Genomic DNA, 20614 nt, shown 5'->3' with positions numbered 1-20614 from the left:
CCACTGCCCCCCGCAGCTTGGTCAGACTCATGCTGGTAACCTCGAAAACACTATCCAACCATCTCGTCCTCTGTCGCCCCCTTCTCCTTGTGCCCTCCATCTTTCCCAACATCAGGGTCTTCTCCAGGGAGTCTTCTCTTCTCATGAGGTGGCCAAAGTACTGGAGCCTCAGCTTCACAATCTGTCCTTCCAGTGAGCACTCAGGGCTGATTTCCTTCAGAATGGAGAGGTTTGATCTTCTTGCAGTCCATGGGACTCTCAAGAGTCTCCTCCAGCACCATAATTCAAAAGCATCCATTCTTCGGCGATCAGCCTTCTTTATGGTCCAGCTCTCACTTCCATACATCACTACTGGGAAAACCATAGCTTTAACTATACGGACCTTTGTTGGCAAGGTGATGTCTCTACTTCTCAAGATGCTGTCTAGGCCTGTCATTGCCCTTCTCCCAAGAAGCAGGCGTCTTTTAATTTCGTGGCTGCTGTCACCATCTGCAGTGATCATGGAGCCCAAGAAAGTAAAATCTCTCACTGCCTCCATTTCTTCCCCTTCTATTTGCCAGGAGGTGATGGGACCAGTAGCCATGATCTTCGTTTTTTGATGTTGAGCTTCAGACCATATTTTGCACTCTCCTCTTTCACCCTCAATAAAAGGTTCTTTAATTCCTCCTCACTTTCTGCCATCAAGGTTGTGTCATCTGCATATCTGAGGTTGTTGATATTTCTTCCGGCAATCTTAATTCCAGCTAGGGATTCATCCAGCCCAGCCTTTCGCATGATGAATTCTGCATATAAGTTAAATAAGCAGGGAGACAAAATGCAGCCTTGTCGTACTCCTTTCCCAATTTTGAACCAGTCAGTTGTTCCATATCCAGTTCTAACTGTAGCTTCTTGTCCCACATAGAGATTTCTCAGGAGACAGATGAGGTGATCAGGCACTCCCATTTCTTTAAGAACTTGCCATAGTTTGCCATGGTCGACACAGTCAAAGGCTTTTGCATAGTCAATGAAGCAGAAGTACGGCTTAGGGGGCGCAAATTACTTGCCTTGCCCCAGGTGCTGACAACCCACGCTAAGCCACTGCCTGCGGACAGGGGGAGAGTGATGAATTATGCGGGGCGGGGCTTACCTCCCCCCAATATTTTATTCAAGTTGGCACCTCTGGCTTCTTGTGCTCTTCACTCCGCCCCCGCCCCCCATTAATCTTACCTGTTTTCCTTTTGCTTCCTTTGTTGCTGTCGGCAAACGGCATTCTTGGAAGGGGCGAGGGACGGCTTTTCTCTTTCGCCCCCCCCCATTATGCTCCCTGCCCCCTTTTGGACTGTCCTAAGCAAAGGCCTGCTGAAAGGCGCAAGGCAGGAGCGAAGGGAACCAACCGCCCAGGAGCTTAGCCTGCTGGGGTTTTTTGGAGGGTGGGGGGAATAGTTTGAGCAAATGGTGGAGGGAGGCTGTAGGCCTGCAGGGAAGCTAGCACCTGGTGCATGCCTGACATTTTATGAATTAAGATGGTGCTGATAGGCAGTTCCCCTCCCCCGCTTCTTTAGGACTAGCTTGATAAAGGACCAAACTAGGAGTAAAGACCTGGCGGTCTGTGGGGCGGACTCAGACAGCTACCTTGGGCAGCAAAATCCAAGGGACACAGCCGCTGATGCCAAAGAAGTGGGGACAAATGGCAGCGGCTTCCAGGACCTTGCAAAGGTGGTGCAAGATGTCACCAGAACTTGGAACCTGCCACCGCTGCCGCGTGACCCCAGGAAGCAAGGCTTCAGCAGGGGTGGCAAGGGGTGGGCACACACTGCACAGGGGGTCACTTTCCCAATTTTGCCTCAAGCAGCAAAACGGGATGGGCTTCCGCTGAGTAAAGGCAGCACTTAGCAGTAAACTTTTGTATGTACAGTGGTGCCCCGCAAGACGAAAAACCCGCTAGACAAAAGGGTTTTCCGTTTTTCAAGGCGCTTCGCAAGACGAATTTCCCTATGGGCTTGCTTTGCAAGACGAAAACGTCTTGTGAGTCTTGCGAGTTTTTCCCCCTCCCCCCCCATTTTTTAAGCTGCTAATAGCCGCTAAGCCGCTAAGAGGGATGCTTCGCAAGACGAAAAAACCGCTAGACGAAGAGACTCGCGGAACGGATTATTTTCGTCTTGCGAGGCACCACTGTATTTTTAATTATTTGTGCTGATTTTCGTTGTTATGTAGATAATAAATGGACCAGATAAGTAAATATAGAACAATAACACAAAAGGGAAGGGGTTTCCTACTCACCCCCACTGAGCTCTGTCTGTGTGGTTGAGGTTGGTACTGAAAAATAAAGACAGAGCCGCTGCCATCTTAGTGAAGCTTTGCCATAGCAAAAAGCTATCTATGCTAGATGGCTTAGTTATTGGGCATGCCAATTTCATATGTATAAACCTTCCACAGATGCAAAAATTCCATTGCTTATGGACCAGAGGCCAAGGGAGGCCTTTGCAATATGCAGACTCACAGTGATTGAAGATCAGTTTGTAGAACAGAATCAGAAGCCATACTGTGAAATGGGTTTGCAGACACTATTATGGAACTGCCTGACCCTGAAGATATTCATGGAGGCCTCTGCTTCATGTACTTCCGCTACCACCAGAAGTACTACAGGCCGGCATGGTGACTGACAGGGCCTCTTCTGTGATGGCAAGGAGGCACCAAGCCCAGAGAAGCTTTTCTCGTCCTGTTGCTGCTTGTCTTTCAGTGGATCATTAATACCTCCCCCCATGGCCATGTTTAGGTGCTGCTGTTTTAGACTTTCTTTAAAAACAAACAAACAATGTTTCTTTTTTAAAAAACAACAGATGCTGTTAGCCAACTGTTATATTTATATGTAGCTTAAAATATTGCAAATATAAATAATCATGGTTGGCCTAGCATGGTGCCTAAATTGACAAACTGCTTCTACACCTGGGGGCCTCAGCATTTAGTGGCCAAGTAAACAAAGCAAAAATGAAAAGATCTGAAGTTTAGACCCAAATTTGGTCTGTGGGCTGGATGCTCTCCACCCCATGATTAGCTGATTGTACATTGAGAATCTCAGAGTTGTGGTTTTGTGTGACGTCTGACCTGAGTCTTTACCGTAATTAGCCCACAGGCCCCTCCCACTTCTTTTAGGTGCAAGCCCCCCCCCCTCCTGTAGCACTCCTGACATCTGCATATTGCCCAGGATGGCTCCAGCCAGTGACAAGGCGAGGAAAAATTCAGTACTGTGCATTTTGGAAGCTTTTCATGTAAAGGAACTGCAGGAATAGACATGGGGCTTATGCTCACCAGAGTGTAGGGTGTGTTCCCATTTCATTTGCAAAGTCCACATCACGTTGCCCTCAAACAACAGTGGGAATGCTTCCTCAAAGCCGGCAATGCCTGGTACACATCACCTAAAAGCAATTAATGCAGTTTTTGTTGTGGAAATACTGGTTTCACTCTCATGCAAATTTAATCATTTGCTTAATTGACTGACAGCACAACCCTACGTTTGTTCAGTATTGAGTCCTATTGAATTCAGTTGAACTTACTCCAAGTTAAATGTGCATAACATTGTAAATGTGCATAGGATGCAAGTAGTCATGACTAAGTTTCCAGTGAAATAATTTTAGACCCATTAGGCCATACTATCTATATTTAAGCCCTGGCTGTTCTGCACCCCCTTCTTACCCTCTCAGGCTTCCTTGCCTCAGTATTTTGGGCTACCCTCCCTTGTGAACAATGCGCCCTGCTCCTGCAGTTTTCTTTACAGAATCTGGCATAGGGATTGGATGGCACCCAATCCCACCACCCTTCTGAGTAATACCCCTCCCCACCTTCTCACTATATAGAAGGGTCTGGTGACTTCTGTTTCAGTGTATCTGAAGAAGTGTGCATGCGCACGAAAGCTCATACCAAGAACTAACTTAGTTGGTCTTTAAGGTGCTACTGGAAGGAATTTTTTTATTTTGTTTTGACTATGGCAGACCAACACGGCCACCTATCTGTAACTGGCATAGGGAAGTTTAGTAGGTGACATTTTACTCAGGACCTTATTTCCATGTCAGGAAAGACCTTGGCTGCTTAATGTCTATGTGTAAGGCACAGGAACAGGGTAAGTCAAAGAAACGTAAGTTGACAGTCTCATTTCTTAGAAAGAAGCCCAGGCTTTACCTACGCAGTCCACCAAGTTTGGCAGGCTAGTTCCAAGCAACCCAGCACTCTGACCAAAAATGAAAGCTGTCCAAGAAAGGAAGTCCTGCTATAATGTTGCAGGACTGGAGAGACCCGGGTTCATGTCCCCACTGGGTGGACCTTGGGCCAGTCACTCTTCCCACTTAATCTACCTCACAGAGTTGTTATGGGGATGTATGCCTCCTTCAACAGTGGCGGAAAGGCAGGATATAAGTGTTCAAAACAAACATTTCTGTTGACGTAAATTTGTGCCTGCACTGTATCACCTCAGAATGTAGCTAAGGGCGTTCAGGAATGCTTCTACAATGTCCATAACAAATAAAACTGGCCGGTTTTATGATGAAGCTACACTAGAATCTGCTCCCAGCCATTATATTTTTTTTTTAATGGAAAGTTTCCCCTTCCTTGCAATATAGAGAAGCAGTCAATCATGTGAATCTTCACCCGCCCTCTTAATTGGTACACACCAAGCACCTCCTGCCTAATTGAGGGCTAGGCCTAAGGCTCAGCGTGGTATTTCTAAAGGGGGCTTCATTTCCTTTTCTGTCATCTTTCTTGCACACAGACATGCATCCCTTCCATCCCTGTTTGTTGGAGAGAGATTGGTTTAGTCACATTGTCTATCCCTATTCTCTCCTTGGGCAAGGTGTTTGTGTTCTCTGTAGCCCCATGAATACCCAAGGAGGTTCTAAAGAGAATCAGTATGGTGGCACTAATTGGAAAAGCACCCAAGACAGGAAATAAAGAAAGCTGGGTCGTAGAGCCTGCAACAAATCCCTTCACAGGGACTAGGGAAGTTCCCTATTTCCCAAGGGGCTGGGTTCTTGTGCCATTTTCTTTTCCCCTTTCCCTTACCACTGGAGTGGCATCATGCCAGTCATCCCTAGTGGGCATATGACACATCTCTCTGCATTATTTACACCTGCTTTACATTGTCCATGAATTGTTTACCACAGGCTTAAGCCTGGCTTTCTTGTTTTCTGTGGAAACAGATCAAGATCACTGATAGCTGGGGGAGACAGTGCTGCAGGTGTGCCCTATTATTTATCTATTATTCAGAGCACAAATGCAAAAGAGCCAGATGGTCCAGTCAGAATGGGTTCCACTCCCAATGGCTAATGTATAGGTTAAACCAGGTGCCCATTGCTCTCTCCCTCCCAGAGGCAAGTTCTCATCTGTTAGCAGCAGCAGCAGCAGCAGTTTCTTGGGAAAGAAAATAGGTTTCCATGTTTGAAAGATTCGGAACGCTGCAAAAGCCAGCAAAACCTGTCTACCAGAGGCACTGCTGGAGAGAAGCCTGGCATTGTTGCCTCTGCCACATTGCCTTCAATACTTTGGGGTGGGGTTTCCAGTCTAGCACTCCCATAATCTTGCTCTCCCCTCCTTTTTGTCCTTCAGAAGCAATCACAACAAACACATCAGCAGAAAAGATTTTATTTTCCCCAAAGAAAAAAGAGCAATATAAATATTAGAGTATAAAACTTGCGTGTAACACATTGACGTCAGTCTATATGGATATAAGAAGGATATAAGCATATATATAATATATAAGTATAGTTCAATATTAGACACATTGAAAGGACAGTAAGTGTGTTTCAATTCACATACATTTAAAAGCACAAAGAGCACACTTAAGAAGATACAAAGGAATAAAAAAAATACTGATGTCCACAACTCAATTACTAAGATTAAAAAAGAAGAAAGAAACCTACACATCACTAGGTTTTCAGCACTACTACACTACTTTCAGCTTATTGTTTAAAAGGAAAAAGAGAATGACTAAGATTAATCTACAGTACTTTGAGAAGAGTCACATAATAACTACTTCAGTACATAATAAGCCCCAGGCCCAATCCTGTGGGGAAGCTGACCTGCATCAGCCCCGTTAAGATGGAGAGAAGCTGCAGGACAGAATGGCCATGCCCTTGTGTGGCTTCTGGTGATTCCAGCCGAGCTTGTGCAGGAGAACTTCCCAAAAGATTGTGCTCTGTTTTAACTAACTATGTAAACTGTTTCTAGTGCAGTCACCAAACACAAGGGGTGGGTGGGTGACTGGGATCAGTACAAAAATCATACGTCGACTGAAGTTTCTTCCCACAGACAAATCCCGCTTTCTAGACACACAGGAGGCAGCAGATACGCTCTAGCAGTGCAAAACTACACAGCCAAGGAGATTGGTCCGCAATGTTTTGAAAAGTCATCAGATGTTTAACCTGAGGTGATCATAGAAGGCCAGACCATCTCAGACAAGCTTCTTATCAAATATTTAAGAAAGAGTAATATGTTTCTGGCCTAGTGATTAGCCTTCCATGTTGGAAATATGCTGCTTCTCTGCCCTCGGCTGGTCAGTGCCTCTATAGAAAGGCAACCTGAGTTTGCCAGCAGCAGGCCGATGCTCCCTGCTAGTCTGTGCTGCGCTTGAGCGAGGAAAGAGATGAGAACACAAGCCGATAAAATGCACAGGGAGCAGGAAACGCTCCCTTCCTCTCCATACTAGGCTATGAAACAATGTGGCTAAAAACCCTAAAACAAGTCATTTCGAAACACAGCAAAGGGATTTATGATTATTCACTTTAAATCCAGTGGATTTGTATCCAAGTGGGGGTGATAGCAGAGGTCCCAAGGACCTTCAGTGCACCAATGGTTACTCACTTCTCTAACGTTCAGAACTTGGCCTTGGGGGCTTGGTATCAGAAATCCCTGCCCATCTCTAGCTCCGGCATCCCTGATCTGTGCCTGGCCCCATGCGTCTTCAGACCAACTGTTGTTCGCACGTGAAGAAGGCCAGCAAACCAAGGGCCTTCCTTGGCTGTGCTGCCTAGGCGTGTGGAAACTTTCCTACTGCTCTGATCCAGGGCAATGCATCTTGTTACTGAACTCTACTCACAGACAGACAATGCTCAGGTTCCACCAGGATGTGGGCACTTCACAGCATATTTACATCATGCTGTATATGGCATGCAATGACTTCTCTATTCTAGGTTGGGAGGCGGCAGCTGGCCTACCGTAGATGTGAAGTGAATGTTTTGCATGCAGCTCGATGTGCAGAAAATATGAAGCATTCCTTTTTTGTTTTAATTCTCTACCTACAAGGCCACCAGAGCCCATTCACTGACAGAAGGCGTCTGCCTGTGGAACTAACAGAGCTATTTCAGTGCTTAAAGGAGGAGCGGCAGCTCACTATACTCACAAGCGATTGACTTTGACTTCCTTAAACTTATTCCAGAAAACAATTACTGTACACATAAATATTTATGGATCAAAGTGTGGATGAGATGTGTTGTCTCTTCAGAGGCCACTGTAAATCAATCAACACAGGCAAAATTCTCCATCTTCCTACTATGTGAGGCATTCTCTGCCTCTGGGAGGCTTGCCATAGCAATGTGTTTGTGCGCCTTGCCTCTTAGGTATAACCATTTCAGTTTTATTTTTTCAACCATCATTGGTTAACTTTTAAAAATGCTGTTGAAACTCATTCCCTTCTAATAATGCAGGATGGACACTGTTTTAAAATAAAAAAGCAGAAACTAAAGCATCCCCTCATCAATTTCATAACAAGGATTCCAACTGAGATATTTTTGTGGGGACAGAAAGCATTCATCGAAATTTGGGGGACGTGAGAATGTTCTTTAAATGGAAAAATGTATAAATCAAAACCCCTGTTTAGAAGAATTATTTACAATGGACAGGGCCCACCCTAAGCCTTGTATGTTGTGCAGATCCCTCTGGAGCAAAGCAATGGGAGAGAAAAATATTCCAAAGATCTGACACCCTTGCATATTAGATCATCCACATGAGAGTATAAGCTATAATTCATCACTATCCACAGGGCTTTTTTTTTTGTTTTGTTTTGTTTCCAGATACTTTTACATCAGGAGGACTAACAAACAGTAGGAGACTTTCTCCTAGCTCTGATGACAGCAATGTACATTCGCCATGTTCCACACTTTTTTATTTTTTAAAAATGGTTAACCACAAATTCACATTCATCCTCCATCCTAGGCTATGAATTGGGGGAATGCTGGAAGAGTCTGCCCTTTAGATCTAAGGTGGCAGCGATGTCATCCTGCGAATCTTACTTCTTCTCCTTCTTCCCTGACTTCTTCTTGTTTCCACCTCCGGAGGCTGCAGGTTTCCCATCCCGCTTGGCGGCAGAATTGGAGAGAGTGGCTGTGCTGCCAGGGATGTACACGTTCTGTCTGTAGTCAGGGACGTGCTGCAGGGTGAACTGGGGGCCATACCTGGTGCTGAGGCCCATTGTGCCTGCTGCTGTTGCTCCTCCTCCCAGAGTAGAATTTCCATCAGGATTTGCAGCGGCGGCGGCAGCGGCTTCTACACCACCACAGGGAGGGGGATTGAGAGAAGGAGATTGGAAGGGGGAGAAAAGTCAGAAGGGCGAATTCTTAGCATAGTCGTTGCTAGATGTCAATGTATAATTTTAGGGTCTTGACTACACATCATCTAGGGAAGATGCACTCAGCCGACCTCCCCACCCCCAGAATTCTTATGAACAGCAAGCTCTTTGGCATGCGCACAAGGCAGAGAGCTCTGGTTTGAAGAAGTGGCATCCTGCAGTCCGGCAAAAATAAATCCCTGCTTTCCCCTGAAGCCCAGAGGATCCGAGTGGAGAGGAAGGGAAAACTCTAGGCAAGAACAAATAGAGGCTTGCTAGCACACTCAGAGCTCTTAGGAGCAATCTTACTATGCCCTTGTTGCATGCCTGGGATGCTTGGCAAAAAGGTGGGTGTTGAACCCTCATCCCAAAAAGGCTGTGTGCTTTTTGCAGGGAGCCTCATGGCCAGGGAGCCACATGGGTGCTGTGTTGTGTGTCTTCTGTGACCTCTCATTTGTATGCCTTGCATTGTAATCGGCTGTGTTACTGCAGCAGTGGTGCGTGTGTGCAGGCGTGTGGGTTAGGGGTGTGTCCCTGTAATTTTTGCACTATAGACTTAAGTTTTCCATTTTTTAACAGTTGGCTTTAATGAGAGATAAACACTCCTTTTACAGTAAACAATGACATATTTGTATTTTATAAAATACAAATGCTTCTACTTATTTTAGATTCACTGAAGATGAGCCATCTGTGGCCTGAAACTCAGCTTTTGTTGGTGATGAATACATTTGCCTGTATACCCTTCTATGGACTTCTTTGTGCCACGCTTATTTCTGGAGCTTCCTTTTCATTTGACTTCCCAAAATACGAAGAATCTATGAAAATACTGAATGTGTAGCAACAATAGAGCAAGGAGGAACAGGAAGAGGTATAAAATTGTGCCAATGGACTTAACTATTTTGATTTTGGCTAGAGGAGAGACAGTCTGTCCAGGAGTTAGCAGTTATGCATGGGTTTTTAATAAAGGGTTTAAAATAGTGCTTTTTCCGGGGGGATGCAGGGGTACACATACCCCTAAACATGTTGTGTTTTTAAAACGGGAAAGGACAATCTGTCTTCTCCGCTGCCTTATCTCTTCTTAGTGACCTACCAACCCACTTCTGTGCTGTAATTTGACTGAGGAACTCGAATGAGAAAAGACCGTCCAATTGAGCTGCCCTGCTAAAGCTTTTCTGCCCTCTGGCATGAGATGGGCTTTGATTATTATGCACAGCAGGCTCCTCAAATAAAAAATAGCAGCTGGGTGCCAGAATAACATCCAAGTCCATGGAATGGCAGACTCTAGTTTTGTATGGTCTTTGGTTAATTTATTTATTAAGTCAAACGTCAGTTGCCCCACACAGAAGATTAAATTTGTAAAGAAAGAGAGCACATATACTTTAACTGTTAAAAGATACTGAGTGATCAGTCTGTGTCAATCGCATGATTGAACCCCTCTATGCCCTCTTGCTAGAGAACGTGAGAAGTGCTTTCATGTATCAAGACCCATGTAAGTCCAGCAACTACCAGGCAACAGAGGGTCTGCAGGAACTCTGCCAGTCACTCACCACTCGCCCTCTGCCTAGCCTTGCTCTAGCTCTGAGGTGGGCAGAAGGTATGTCCAGATCTACTGGCAGACGTCTGGGTTATTTGCAGTAGATTGTCTGGGGAGGGTTCCTGACTCCCAATTGTTTAACAAGCAGCTGTTGTTTTCGTTCTCAATTTGGCTGCGAAGGGGAAGAATGTTTAGGCAGAGTGCAGGACCCAGAGTAGATTTTTCTGAGACAGAACTGTGAGCTCAGTTCTGGTACGAAAAAAAAAAAATAATAATCCTGAGATGACCATGCTAAGAGAGGCTCTATTTCTTAATTATATGTAGCTCTTTTCTGTAAACCCCTGTTGCGCCTGGCTTCAGTTGGTGGATCTTGGGTATGGATGGAGTCTTGATTTTCAATATGCACAGGTCCCCCCCCCCAAAAAAAATCTTGTTTCCCTCCTTAATCTCAATGGGAAACCAGCTTCCCCCACAGTTCTGCTTAAAAACATTAGCAATTATTGTATCTTATATGCATATTATGCACACCAGTGTTCCAACAAAAATAAATGCCCCTAAAAATATGCAAACTTTTTCAGAAATGTGCTGAGAATCAATCACCACAATAAACTTTTATGGGGCACCTTGAAAACGTAACTTTCTTTTGTTTTCTTGTTTGCAGAGCCTTAGCTTCTCATTCTGGTTTTTATGCTGACTGCTTTCTATACTCCTACAGTTGCAGATCTTTTTTCATACAACAGTTTGATTTGAAGGGAAAGCACCTGTGAGAGGCTAAAATCTTGAGAGGACCACAGGCAGGGTCCCAAGGGGAAAGGGGCTGCCTAATCCTTTACTCAAGGTGCCTCTCTTCCTCCTGTGGCTCCCTGTGGGGAGAAACAGCCTGAGAAGATGTGGAACAGATGACTAGGGAAGCATTTTAGAGCAGATGAAAGGGTTAAGAAGTCTTCCTCCTCCTCCTCCTCCCCCCCCCCCAGGTAGACTCTGATTTATTTCATGCTCACATTGACCTGAATTTTTGTGTCTCACCTCTTATGGCCAACAGGAGGCTAGGAAAGCAAATCTTAGAACAGGCAAAAATAAATGAGCTTGTGTCTCTGCTTGTTTCCGAAACAGAACCTGCCCAGAGAGCTCAAGGGCTTATCACTGGCGCTATGGACACTTATGTCTGTTGCCTGAGCTTTGACCACCACAAATGCTTGGACCTTTATTTAACAGCAGACAGTTCAGTTCAGGGAGACCTGCTGGGGCCTGCAGACAGGTGGTGTCTAAAAATCCAGGCAACAACATTCCACCAGGCAGTTTCCTTTTATCACAGAATGCAAGTCTCCTATGTGCACAGAAGCCAGGTTCTCTCCCATCTGCCCCCATGCAATCTTAGCTCATCTGCTTAGATCCTCTTAAAGTTCTCTTTTTTTTCTTTAACCAACCAAATAAATAAATAAATAATCTATCTCTAAAATATCCACTCAGGATGTAAAAATTAGGCCCTTTGGAATTTCTAATTTTCTACGGTGCTTTAATTCTAATCTGTGCTGTACTTCCCTATTTGCCTGCCTTAGGATATGGGCCCAGAGGGTTTCTCTTTGATGCTTCAAAAGAACTCATTTTTAAAACTAATTTAAGAGATTCCTAAGCTCTTCAGAACCTTTGCAAATAATAGTTTCTCACAGAGCTCTCTCTCTCTCTCTCTCTCTCTCAACAACCATGCTAATGGATGAGGACGAGACTTAATAAAAAGAGAAACATGGATTGACCATTCCATTGTGCTTCATTAAACATGCAATCTATGAATGACCTCTGAATATGGCTAATGATGGATGTCACCCCAGTCTCTGTAGTTAAGCACAGTTTTTCCAAGTGACCATAGAAAGTGTTTAGAACAAGGCTTCTCAGACTTTTTGTGCTCAGGACCCCCTTGAGATGGCTGAAAATTACTGAGGCCCACCAGTCACAAAATGGCAGTACAGGCAGAGCCAGTCACAATGTGGTGGCAGATGAAGGCCAAGATTGATATTTTCTACTGATATCTTATCCATCTTTGGAAACTGCTAGATTCTTTATCAAAGCCCTTTCCTTGCGGCAAGATGCTTCAAAACTCAGCTCTACTCAGGCTAAGGACTGACACTGGAGGTATTATGACTCAAACCCCCCCCCCCCCATTTTAGGTAGAATTTGCTGATCCAGAGGATCTAGGTGGAGAAAGCTTTGCTTTTATATACTTTCCTTCCCACTCATCTCCTCTAATTTCATCTCCCATTCTCCTTTCACAGACAACTTGCAACTTAACTCTCCCCTCTTCCCTTGCCAGTTTCTTTCCTTTTTCCTCCTTTCTATTCCCAGTTATCTTGCTTTCTAATTTCATTCAACACCTCCCCTGGCCTTTTCCCTTCAGAGGAAGGAAACCTTCCTCCTCTCCTCCCTGCTTCCCCTCTCCAATTTCTTTGTCTCCTGGTCACCTTTACTCAGCAGGAATGGAGGTGTTGGTCCAGCCCAAAGGCTGTGGCATGGCTAGGGGCCAGGGCAAACTGTGGCAATGAGGCCCCCCAAAAGTGGCCCAAGGGCCACTGTGTGACAAACACTGGCTTAGAAGATGATGGGATCCTGCACAACGCTTGTAAGGAAAGGGTGATAGCCAACATTATTCATTCACAGATTAGACTCAGTGAAATCAGTGGATTAACTAGGTCTATTGATTTTAATGGATCTACCCTGTCTTAGCTGGATATCATCCATAGTACATTAATTTTCTTAGGATAAACTAAAATGTTACTTTTGAGTGCAGGGAATGTTTAGATTAGTCTCCGTTGGGTGCAAAACAGATTTCAGGTTGCACCAACAGCTACTGGGACAAGAAAACAACCATAGCTGCCCCCCCCCATATTTTGTAAATATAAAATGTAGCAGCCACTTCATATTTTTGTATTTTAAAAATACAGTGGTACCTCGGGTTACATACGCTTCAGGTTATATACACTTCAGGTTACAGTCTCTGCTAACCCAGAAATAGTACCTCGGGTTAAGAACTTTGCTTCAAGATGAGAACAGAAATTCTGCAGCGGCAGCAGCAGGAGGCCCCATTAGCTAAAGTGGTGCTTCAGGTTAAGAACAGACTTCCGGAATGAATTAAGTACTTAGCCCGAGGTACCACTGTATGGGGGAAACAACCATTATTGTTTATTTGTTTTTTGAATGCTCCGCTGCCAAAACCTCCCTGCACATAGATAGGTAGCTCACAGCACCGTCACATTTTTTTGAAGGATAAGGTGAAAATAAAAAATTGATCTGCGTTTGTACCTGAGTCAAATATAAACAAATGCATTTTAATCAGCATTGTCAATATTTCAATGCAGTTTCATTTGAAACTAATAGATTAACCCCATAGCCTCAAAAGATAAAAATACAGACACTATTCTCACACCATGGACTGAATGGCTGTTCACATTCACTATTCAGTACTGGTGTTACGTTGGGCTAAAACTGCGCAACAAAAATAGCTTTCCTTTGAAAGAAACAACATCCCAACATTACAGACCGTTTTATTAGACAAATGCATCTGCTTGTAGTTACTGCAGAATAGCTGCAACTCAAATACATTTGGAAGCATTTGGATAGTCATCAGTTGCTTGGCAGAGATGTGATCTCCAGAGCCTTTGGTGGGGGGAGCTAAAGCGAGCAGCAAATCCAGTGAATGTATAGACACAGTAACCTATTTTTTAAAAGCCACGCTCCCTGGAATACAAACTCAGGACAGTGATTTAGGGCTCACCCAGGCTTTCTTTTGTGTTGCACTTTCCAGGCATATGTCCGCACTCTAAAGCTCCATAGCCAAGCAGCGTTTGTTTTTGTTTTTTGTCCTGGCGCTTTCCCTGGGGAAAACCCACGTTTTACCACTGAATCTGATTAAATGTCAATCCATAGAAACTCCGATTGCCTTTTGCTCTGATTCAGCGGTGAAGAGCAGGTTTCTGTGGGGTAAGCACCAGGACCCAAAACAAAAAAACCAAACTGCTTGGACACAGAGCTTTGAAGCTCAGACCTGTGCTTAGAAACACAGCACCAAATAAAGTCTGGATGAACCCTGACTGTGAAGAGGGACTTGGCAAACAGGGCCTGTTGGAGCAGACGTTAACCACTATCCATGTTGATTTGCAGAGGCTACAGCTAAGACAAGAGGTGAATGCTTAATAAACCCCTCCCACCTCCATTTGACAAAAATAATGGGGGAAATCTGCTTAAATGGACATTAGAAAGCACTGACGTGAACAGCATGATTGCTTGAATGCATCTCGCTTGCTTGTGTGCTTTGCTGAACTAAGCCCATTATGTGGCTTGGGAGAGAGGTTCCGCAAATAGCAGGCACCGAAATCTCTTAAATGTGTGTGCTGCACAGGCAGCTAGATTCTGCCTCCCCCCCCACCCCAGGAACTGCTACAGCTTCTCTGTTTCCCTTTCTACCAGATCCCCTTTGTAGATCCAGAGTGGCTCTCTCTGGTAGAAAACAGGTGGCCCGCCTGGGAGATCTGTCCAGCCTTGCTAGGGGGCTCCCCATTTGGTCCCAGCAAAGCACTGGTCCTCCTCTTTGCCTCCTAACATGCAGCTCCTTTACCTCCATCCTCTCTAAGGTGCCAAAGGAAGACAGACTTTGGCAGTGTTCTTTCCTTACACAACTTACTCCTCTTTGTCTGTGTCTGGACTTGCCCACAGAGCAAGCAGCTGCTAGATCACTTCCTCCTGGCTGGTCTCGCTGGGTGGGAGGGAGCTAAAGAGACCTTTGGGTGCCTTGGCTCCTGTGGGAGTTAGCTCCATGGGCAGAGGCAATGCTGCTGGCCCTATGAGCATGGGGAAAGTGGATTAACAGCTAAATAATGCTCCGTGTGGACAAGCCACTTGGAGGTGTCAGCTCAGCAAGGATAAATGTGATGATTAGCTAGCCGTATTTACCCCCAGGCAAGATATCACATCTAAAACTTGCAAGCATGCTGCAATTCTGCACATTTCCTTGACAGTAAGTCCCACTGAGGTCAGCCTCTGAATAACCTGATCCAGAAAACACATTGTCTTCAGAAGTATTAGTTTTATGTGCATTTTGCAATTTTAACTACGTAATTAAATAAGCAATTGTCAGGGATTTCAACATTCAGATTACAGCCAGTTTGTGAAGTGATTGCCTAATTTTGTGGTGTTTTGGATCCAGTGTGGATGGGAATGTGCTGCACTGACAGAATGGAATGCTTGTGGATTGTTGTTTGTCCCCATGGAGCCTCCAAAGTGGGGTTCTACAGGGGTCAATTGTATCCCCTGTGCCATTTAGCATCTACATGAAACCTCTGACTGAGTAAGGTCCCCTTGCATTTTGGAGTGCAGTGCTAGCACTATGCTGATGATCTGCACCTCTGTTTCCCTCTTTGCAGCTGCAGGAGTTGTGATGGATATGCTAGACAAGTGTCTAGCACTGATAAATGGATTAGATGGGAGCCAACAACCTTGATTTAGATAAGACTGTGGTGCTGTTACTGGGTGCTTCACTAAACCGGATGGCTGGGGTTCAGCCTGTTCTGCATGGGGTTAACACTCCTCCTGAAGGAACAGGTACACAGTTTGGGGCTACTTCTGGATCTTTTAGTGTCACTTGAGGCACAAGTGATAACCTCTGGACAGTGATAACTTCTGTCATCCACACTCTGGTAACCTCTAAATTAGATTAATGTGTTACGCACAGGACTGCCTTTGAAGATGGTTTGGAAACTGTAGCTAGTTCAGAAGCTGGCAGCCAGATTGCTGATTGGGATAAGGCAGTCTGAGTATATAACACCAATTCTGGCCTGGCTGCAGGGGCTGCCAATTGGTTTCTGGGCTCAATTCAAAGTGCTGGTTTTTACTAACACAGCCATATGTGGCTCAGGACCTCAATACCTAAGAACCACCACTCTTCATGAGACCCCACATAAATATCAACAGAGGTCCTTCTTGGTGTGCCTTCTCTGAGGGAGGTGTGGAGTTTGGCGGCTTCCCGTTTGTGAAATGCACCTGGGAAGTTCACCAGGTACCACTGTTGTTTGCTTTTAGGCACCAGACTAAAACCTATTTGTTTGCCCAGGGATGTGACTATTAATTGGGAGGGTAGTAAGTGATGCTTTCATATTCATAGGTCAGAATGCTAAGGTATTGTACAGTGGTACCTCTGGATGCGAACGGGTTCCGTTCCGGAGCCCCATTCGCATTCTGAAGCGCAGGCGCATGGCGTCATTTTGGGCGTCCGCACATGCGCGAGCAGCGAAACCCGGAAATAACACACTCCATTACTTCTGGGTCACCGCCGAGCGCAACCTGAAAAGGCTTAACCTGAAGCGACTTCAACCCGAGGTATGACTGTATTTTATACAGAGTTTTAATGTCTTATCCAGTTAAGTTGCTTTGGGACACTCTTCTGTGTTAGAAAAGTGACAAATAAACATTAACAACAACAACAAAATTGTGTGACTTTTGTCTGAGATTCTCTTTATAAAGTTAAATGCTGGCTTGTCTGCCACTGCTCATCAGGCAATCTGCAATTTGTGGGGCAGCTTCCGACTTCCTGGTCCCTGGAACTGTGCAGAAGACAGCTCAAAAGCAATCCTTTAATTCGCAAAGCAAGGAAATTGGATCTGGATTTGCTGAGAGACAGTGGTGAACATATGGACCCCCTAAAGCTATTTTTACCAAGACACATTTCAGAGCTGAACTGAACTTCCGCATTCTAACCCTCTCTGTTTTAAAATGTAAATGCTTTAATTCCAAACATGCGTGTCAGTGTCCTAAACCAGCCTGAGCAACTGTTAACCAGGACTGTTTAAGATGTGTAGGCAGCTATGCGAACAATATTTGGGAACCCGCCTCCAGCTATTTTTATGTTGAGTTTTTTTTTAAAAGAAAAAATCCTGTATACAAACATTAATTGACTAAGAGATTAGAGTTCTTCTAAGAACAAAGAAGCCCTTTAATCTACAAAGAGTTGCAAACCAGCCAGCTGCCCATTTGCCATGGAATTCTGTATGGTGATAAATAGCGGCACAGCTATTCAGGAAGCACGCAAACCTTGGCTCTCTTGCCATAACCCTGAAGCTGTTTTAGTACAAGCTTTCTGTATAAAATTTTACAGGCATGTACATTAAATATCCTCCACACACACACACACACCCTCCGCTCACTCCCAGCACAGCTGAAAGTAATAACATTAGTGAACATGTTAGCTGCAACTGACCATTTGCTGATGCAAGAATCATGGCTTGAAGCATTTCTGTATCAAACTGGTTGTTTGGCCAAGTCCCATTCTCATCCCCATTCTGAGACCTAAGGAGAAAACAAAGCAAATGAAACATTAAAACGAGGTAGAGTAGACACAGTGTTAACAATCTAAGGGATTGCTTCCTCCACAAAGCACACACAGCACAGTCTATTCTTAGTATTGTTTTTTTTGGGGGGTGGGGAGTGGGGGAGAAAGTACAAGGGAGGTATCCTTTTTTGAGGGACTAATTTCTTCATGGGTGTACTCTTAACTTGGAACCTCAAAGCAAACCTACTGTCCCTTTAAAAGTTGTGCAAGAGTGCTTGTTATGCAAGGAAAAGAAAAAAACTTTTCCTACAGACATTCTCTCTGGTACACAACAGTGTCTTATGGCACATTAAAACAGATTTATTGTGACATTAGCTTTTGTGGACTAGAGCCTACTTTGGCAGATGCATGAAGTTTTCTCCTCAGTATTTCATGAAACTCTTGATTCACAAAGCACATGCCTCAATAATGACAAAAACATCTGTTATTTTTGTTGCTCACAGGTCTACCCCTCTGGAATTTACTGTTATTGGAGCCCCAATCCCCAATAACTGGGCATGTTGTTTAGCAGGGCATGTTGCCCGCTTAGTGTACTTAGGATACTGACAATAACTTGCTGAACACAGTTAAGAAGCTCAACACATAAGTTACACATTATGTTGTCATACCCTCCAAAATTTCTCTGATGAGAAATTCCATTCCATAATGATATTTTTACTATTTATACCCCACACATCTTACAGGGTTGCCTCAGGCACTCCAGGCAGCTTCCAACATATATAAAAACATAATAAAACATGACACATTAAAAAAACTTCCCTATACAGGATTGCCTTCAGATGGCTCAGGGGTCAGATAACTCCACAACCTCCAACATTTCTCCAATGAAAATAGGGGCATTCTAAGGAAAAGTGGGACATTCCGGGATCAAATGAGAAACCTGGATGGCGTCTCTAAATCAGGGACATCCCTGGAAAATAGGGACACTTGGAGAGTCTGGAATGCATTTGGGCCTGAGTATGTACCTCTGTATCCTGACAATAAGTAATGGTAGATTCTTACTCCTCTCTTCTGAAACTGTGAGCCAGGAGTTTCATGTCAGGGTGCAAGGATCCAGGTGGATTAGGAGACCCACTGTTTCTCTCTCATTCTTGAAAAGCCGTGTTTCATATATATTTCATTTTTTAACAATAAGTAGCACAATGCCACTGGAAAATAAAACTCCCCCCTTCTATCAAGTCACATCCATGAAGGGGTGCAATCAAAGGCTTTTGGGCCCACAAAGCTCTATTTGCTGCTTACATTAAAACAAAAGGCAGTATGGGAGACGGGGAAATTGGCAGCACTTTCTACCAAATCAAGATGCCAAAACAGATCCCTTCAGCTGTAGAACCACTTTAGACTGCCTGTAAAACTGTTACTTGAGCTGTTGACTCAGCTAATTCTAATATCCTGGTGTCTACTTCTTGCATTGATTTATAAAGGTAAAGGTAAAGGTACCCCTGCCCGTACGGGCCAGTCTTGACAGACTCTGGGGTTGTGCGCCCATCTCACTCAAGAGGCCGGGGGCCAGCGCTGTCCGGAGACACTTCCGGGTCACGTGGCCAGCGTGACATCGCTGCTCTGGCGAGCCAGAGCCACACACGGAAACGCAGTTTACCTTCCCGCTGGTAAGCGGTCCCTATTTATCTACTTGCACCCGGGGGTGCTTTCGAATTGCTAGGTTGGCAGGCGCTGGGACCGAACGACAGGAGTGCACCCTGCCGCGGGGATTCGAACCGCCGACCTTTCGATCAGCAAGCCCTAGGCGCTGAGGCTTTTACCCACAGCGCCACCCGCGTCCCTGCATTGATTTATAGTCTGACCTTATTTGTATACTTACAAGCAGGTCCCACTGATTCAAAGTAATCAGAACTTACTTCCAAATAAGTGCAGCTGTAGGGACAACCATGCAACTCCATCACTGCTTGTCCTTCAATGCTTTCCCAATGTCCGCAATATACTCTAAAATACTTTTAAAAAAGTAATCACTGGGCACTTACTAAGAGTACAATCCACCATGGTGACTGAGGCCAGTTCATTTCCCAAACCCAGATTGGAACGGGTCCAGATAATCTGCTTCTTCCAATAGTACCTGGAGTTGAGCTGTCATTAGCTTCTCTAGAACCTTCACCTAAAACAGGGTGTTTGTGACAATGCAGTATTGTCATAAAACTCTGGGTCCAGGGTAGGATCCTTCAAGAATGGGCACACTGCTGCCCTTTAGATATTTCATAGAATCATAGAGTTGGAAGGGACCCAAGGGGCATTGAGTCCAACTCCCTACGATGCAGCAGGAATCTCAGCTAAAACATCCATGACAAGATTGCTGTCCAAACTCTACTTAAAAACCTCCAAGGAAGGAGAGTCCACAACCTCCCGAGTGAGATTTGACAATGGCTAACCTATCTTCTCTCAGTCTCCTCTTCTCTAGGCTAAACATACCCAACTCTCTCAACCATTCCTCATAAGGCTTGGTTTCCAGACCCTCCTCTACACACGTTCCAGCTTGTCAATATCATCTTAATGAGCTCACACAGGAGATAGCTATTGCTATGAGGCCAAAGCCTCACCAAAAGGTAGTCTGGCCATGACAACTGTACACCAGCAGTATCCCCCATCTATTTCTTTGGCTCAACACCAGGAATAGTGTTGGGTTTTTTTGCTGAGAATAATGCAGTGTCTATGTTTAGAACTCCAAATATGCTGTTGGCTGAAATGATATTTTCAGTTATTCCCAAAGGAACATTTATTAAGAAAATAATCATTATTGTTCTAAAAAAGAGAAAACTTAACTGAGATAGTTTCTAATTAAAAACAAGGAAATAAAACTTGCCATCTTAAGTTTGTTTAGAAGATAGTAGAAAAGTCTGAACATAAAACAGACTGCCAGCTACCAGAGTAATTGCTTGTCTTTATTAGGGTGTAATCCTATGCCCAGTTACCCGGGAGAAAGCCCTGTTGACCTCAATGGGACTTACTGCCATACATTTTTACTCTGCCTTTCAGCCAGCCAAGTGCTTAGGGAGGCTTAAATGAAACTAATAGAAATAGTGCAATCAATAAAAGTAGAGGATCTAATAAACAAGTGGGAAAGCAGAATAAAAATATAAGGCTGCTTTGTATGAGTGTGTATACTGCCTTGTACTCTTCAGAATCA

The 20614-nt window shown here is 44.6% G+C and overlaps 1 protein-coding gene across 1 annotated transcript in view; it reads right to left on the bottom strand.

Annotated features, from left to right (window-relative positions):
- Positions 1-5594: 5594 nt before the first annotated feature.
- The window catches only part of LOC307219562 (uncharacterized protein), a 63887-nt gene continuing 48867 nt past the window's right edge, over positions 5595-20614 (bottom strand). Inside the window, exons 6-7 of the mRNA XM_079982807.1 lie at positions 17344-17432; positions 5595-8508 (exon numbers count right to left, since the gene is read on the bottom strand). Coding sequence (XP_079838933.1) covers positions 8252-8508; positions 17344-17432 — 346 coding nt within the window. The 3' untranslated portion in view covers positions 5595-8251. The remainder of the gene's footprint in view (positions 8509-17343; positions 17433-20614) is intronic.

The sequence above is a fragment of the Podarcis cretensis genome (assembly GCF_951804945.1).
Source record: "Podarcis cretensis genome assembly, chromosome: 7".
In the NCBI taxonomy this organism is placed as follows: domain Eukaryota; kingdom Metazoa; phylum Chordata; class Lepidosauria; order Squamata; family Lacertidae; genus Podarcis; species Podarcis cretensis.
The sequence above is the reverse complement of the archived record's forward strand: the minus strand, read 5'-3'. Positions and strand labels throughout refer to the sequence as shown.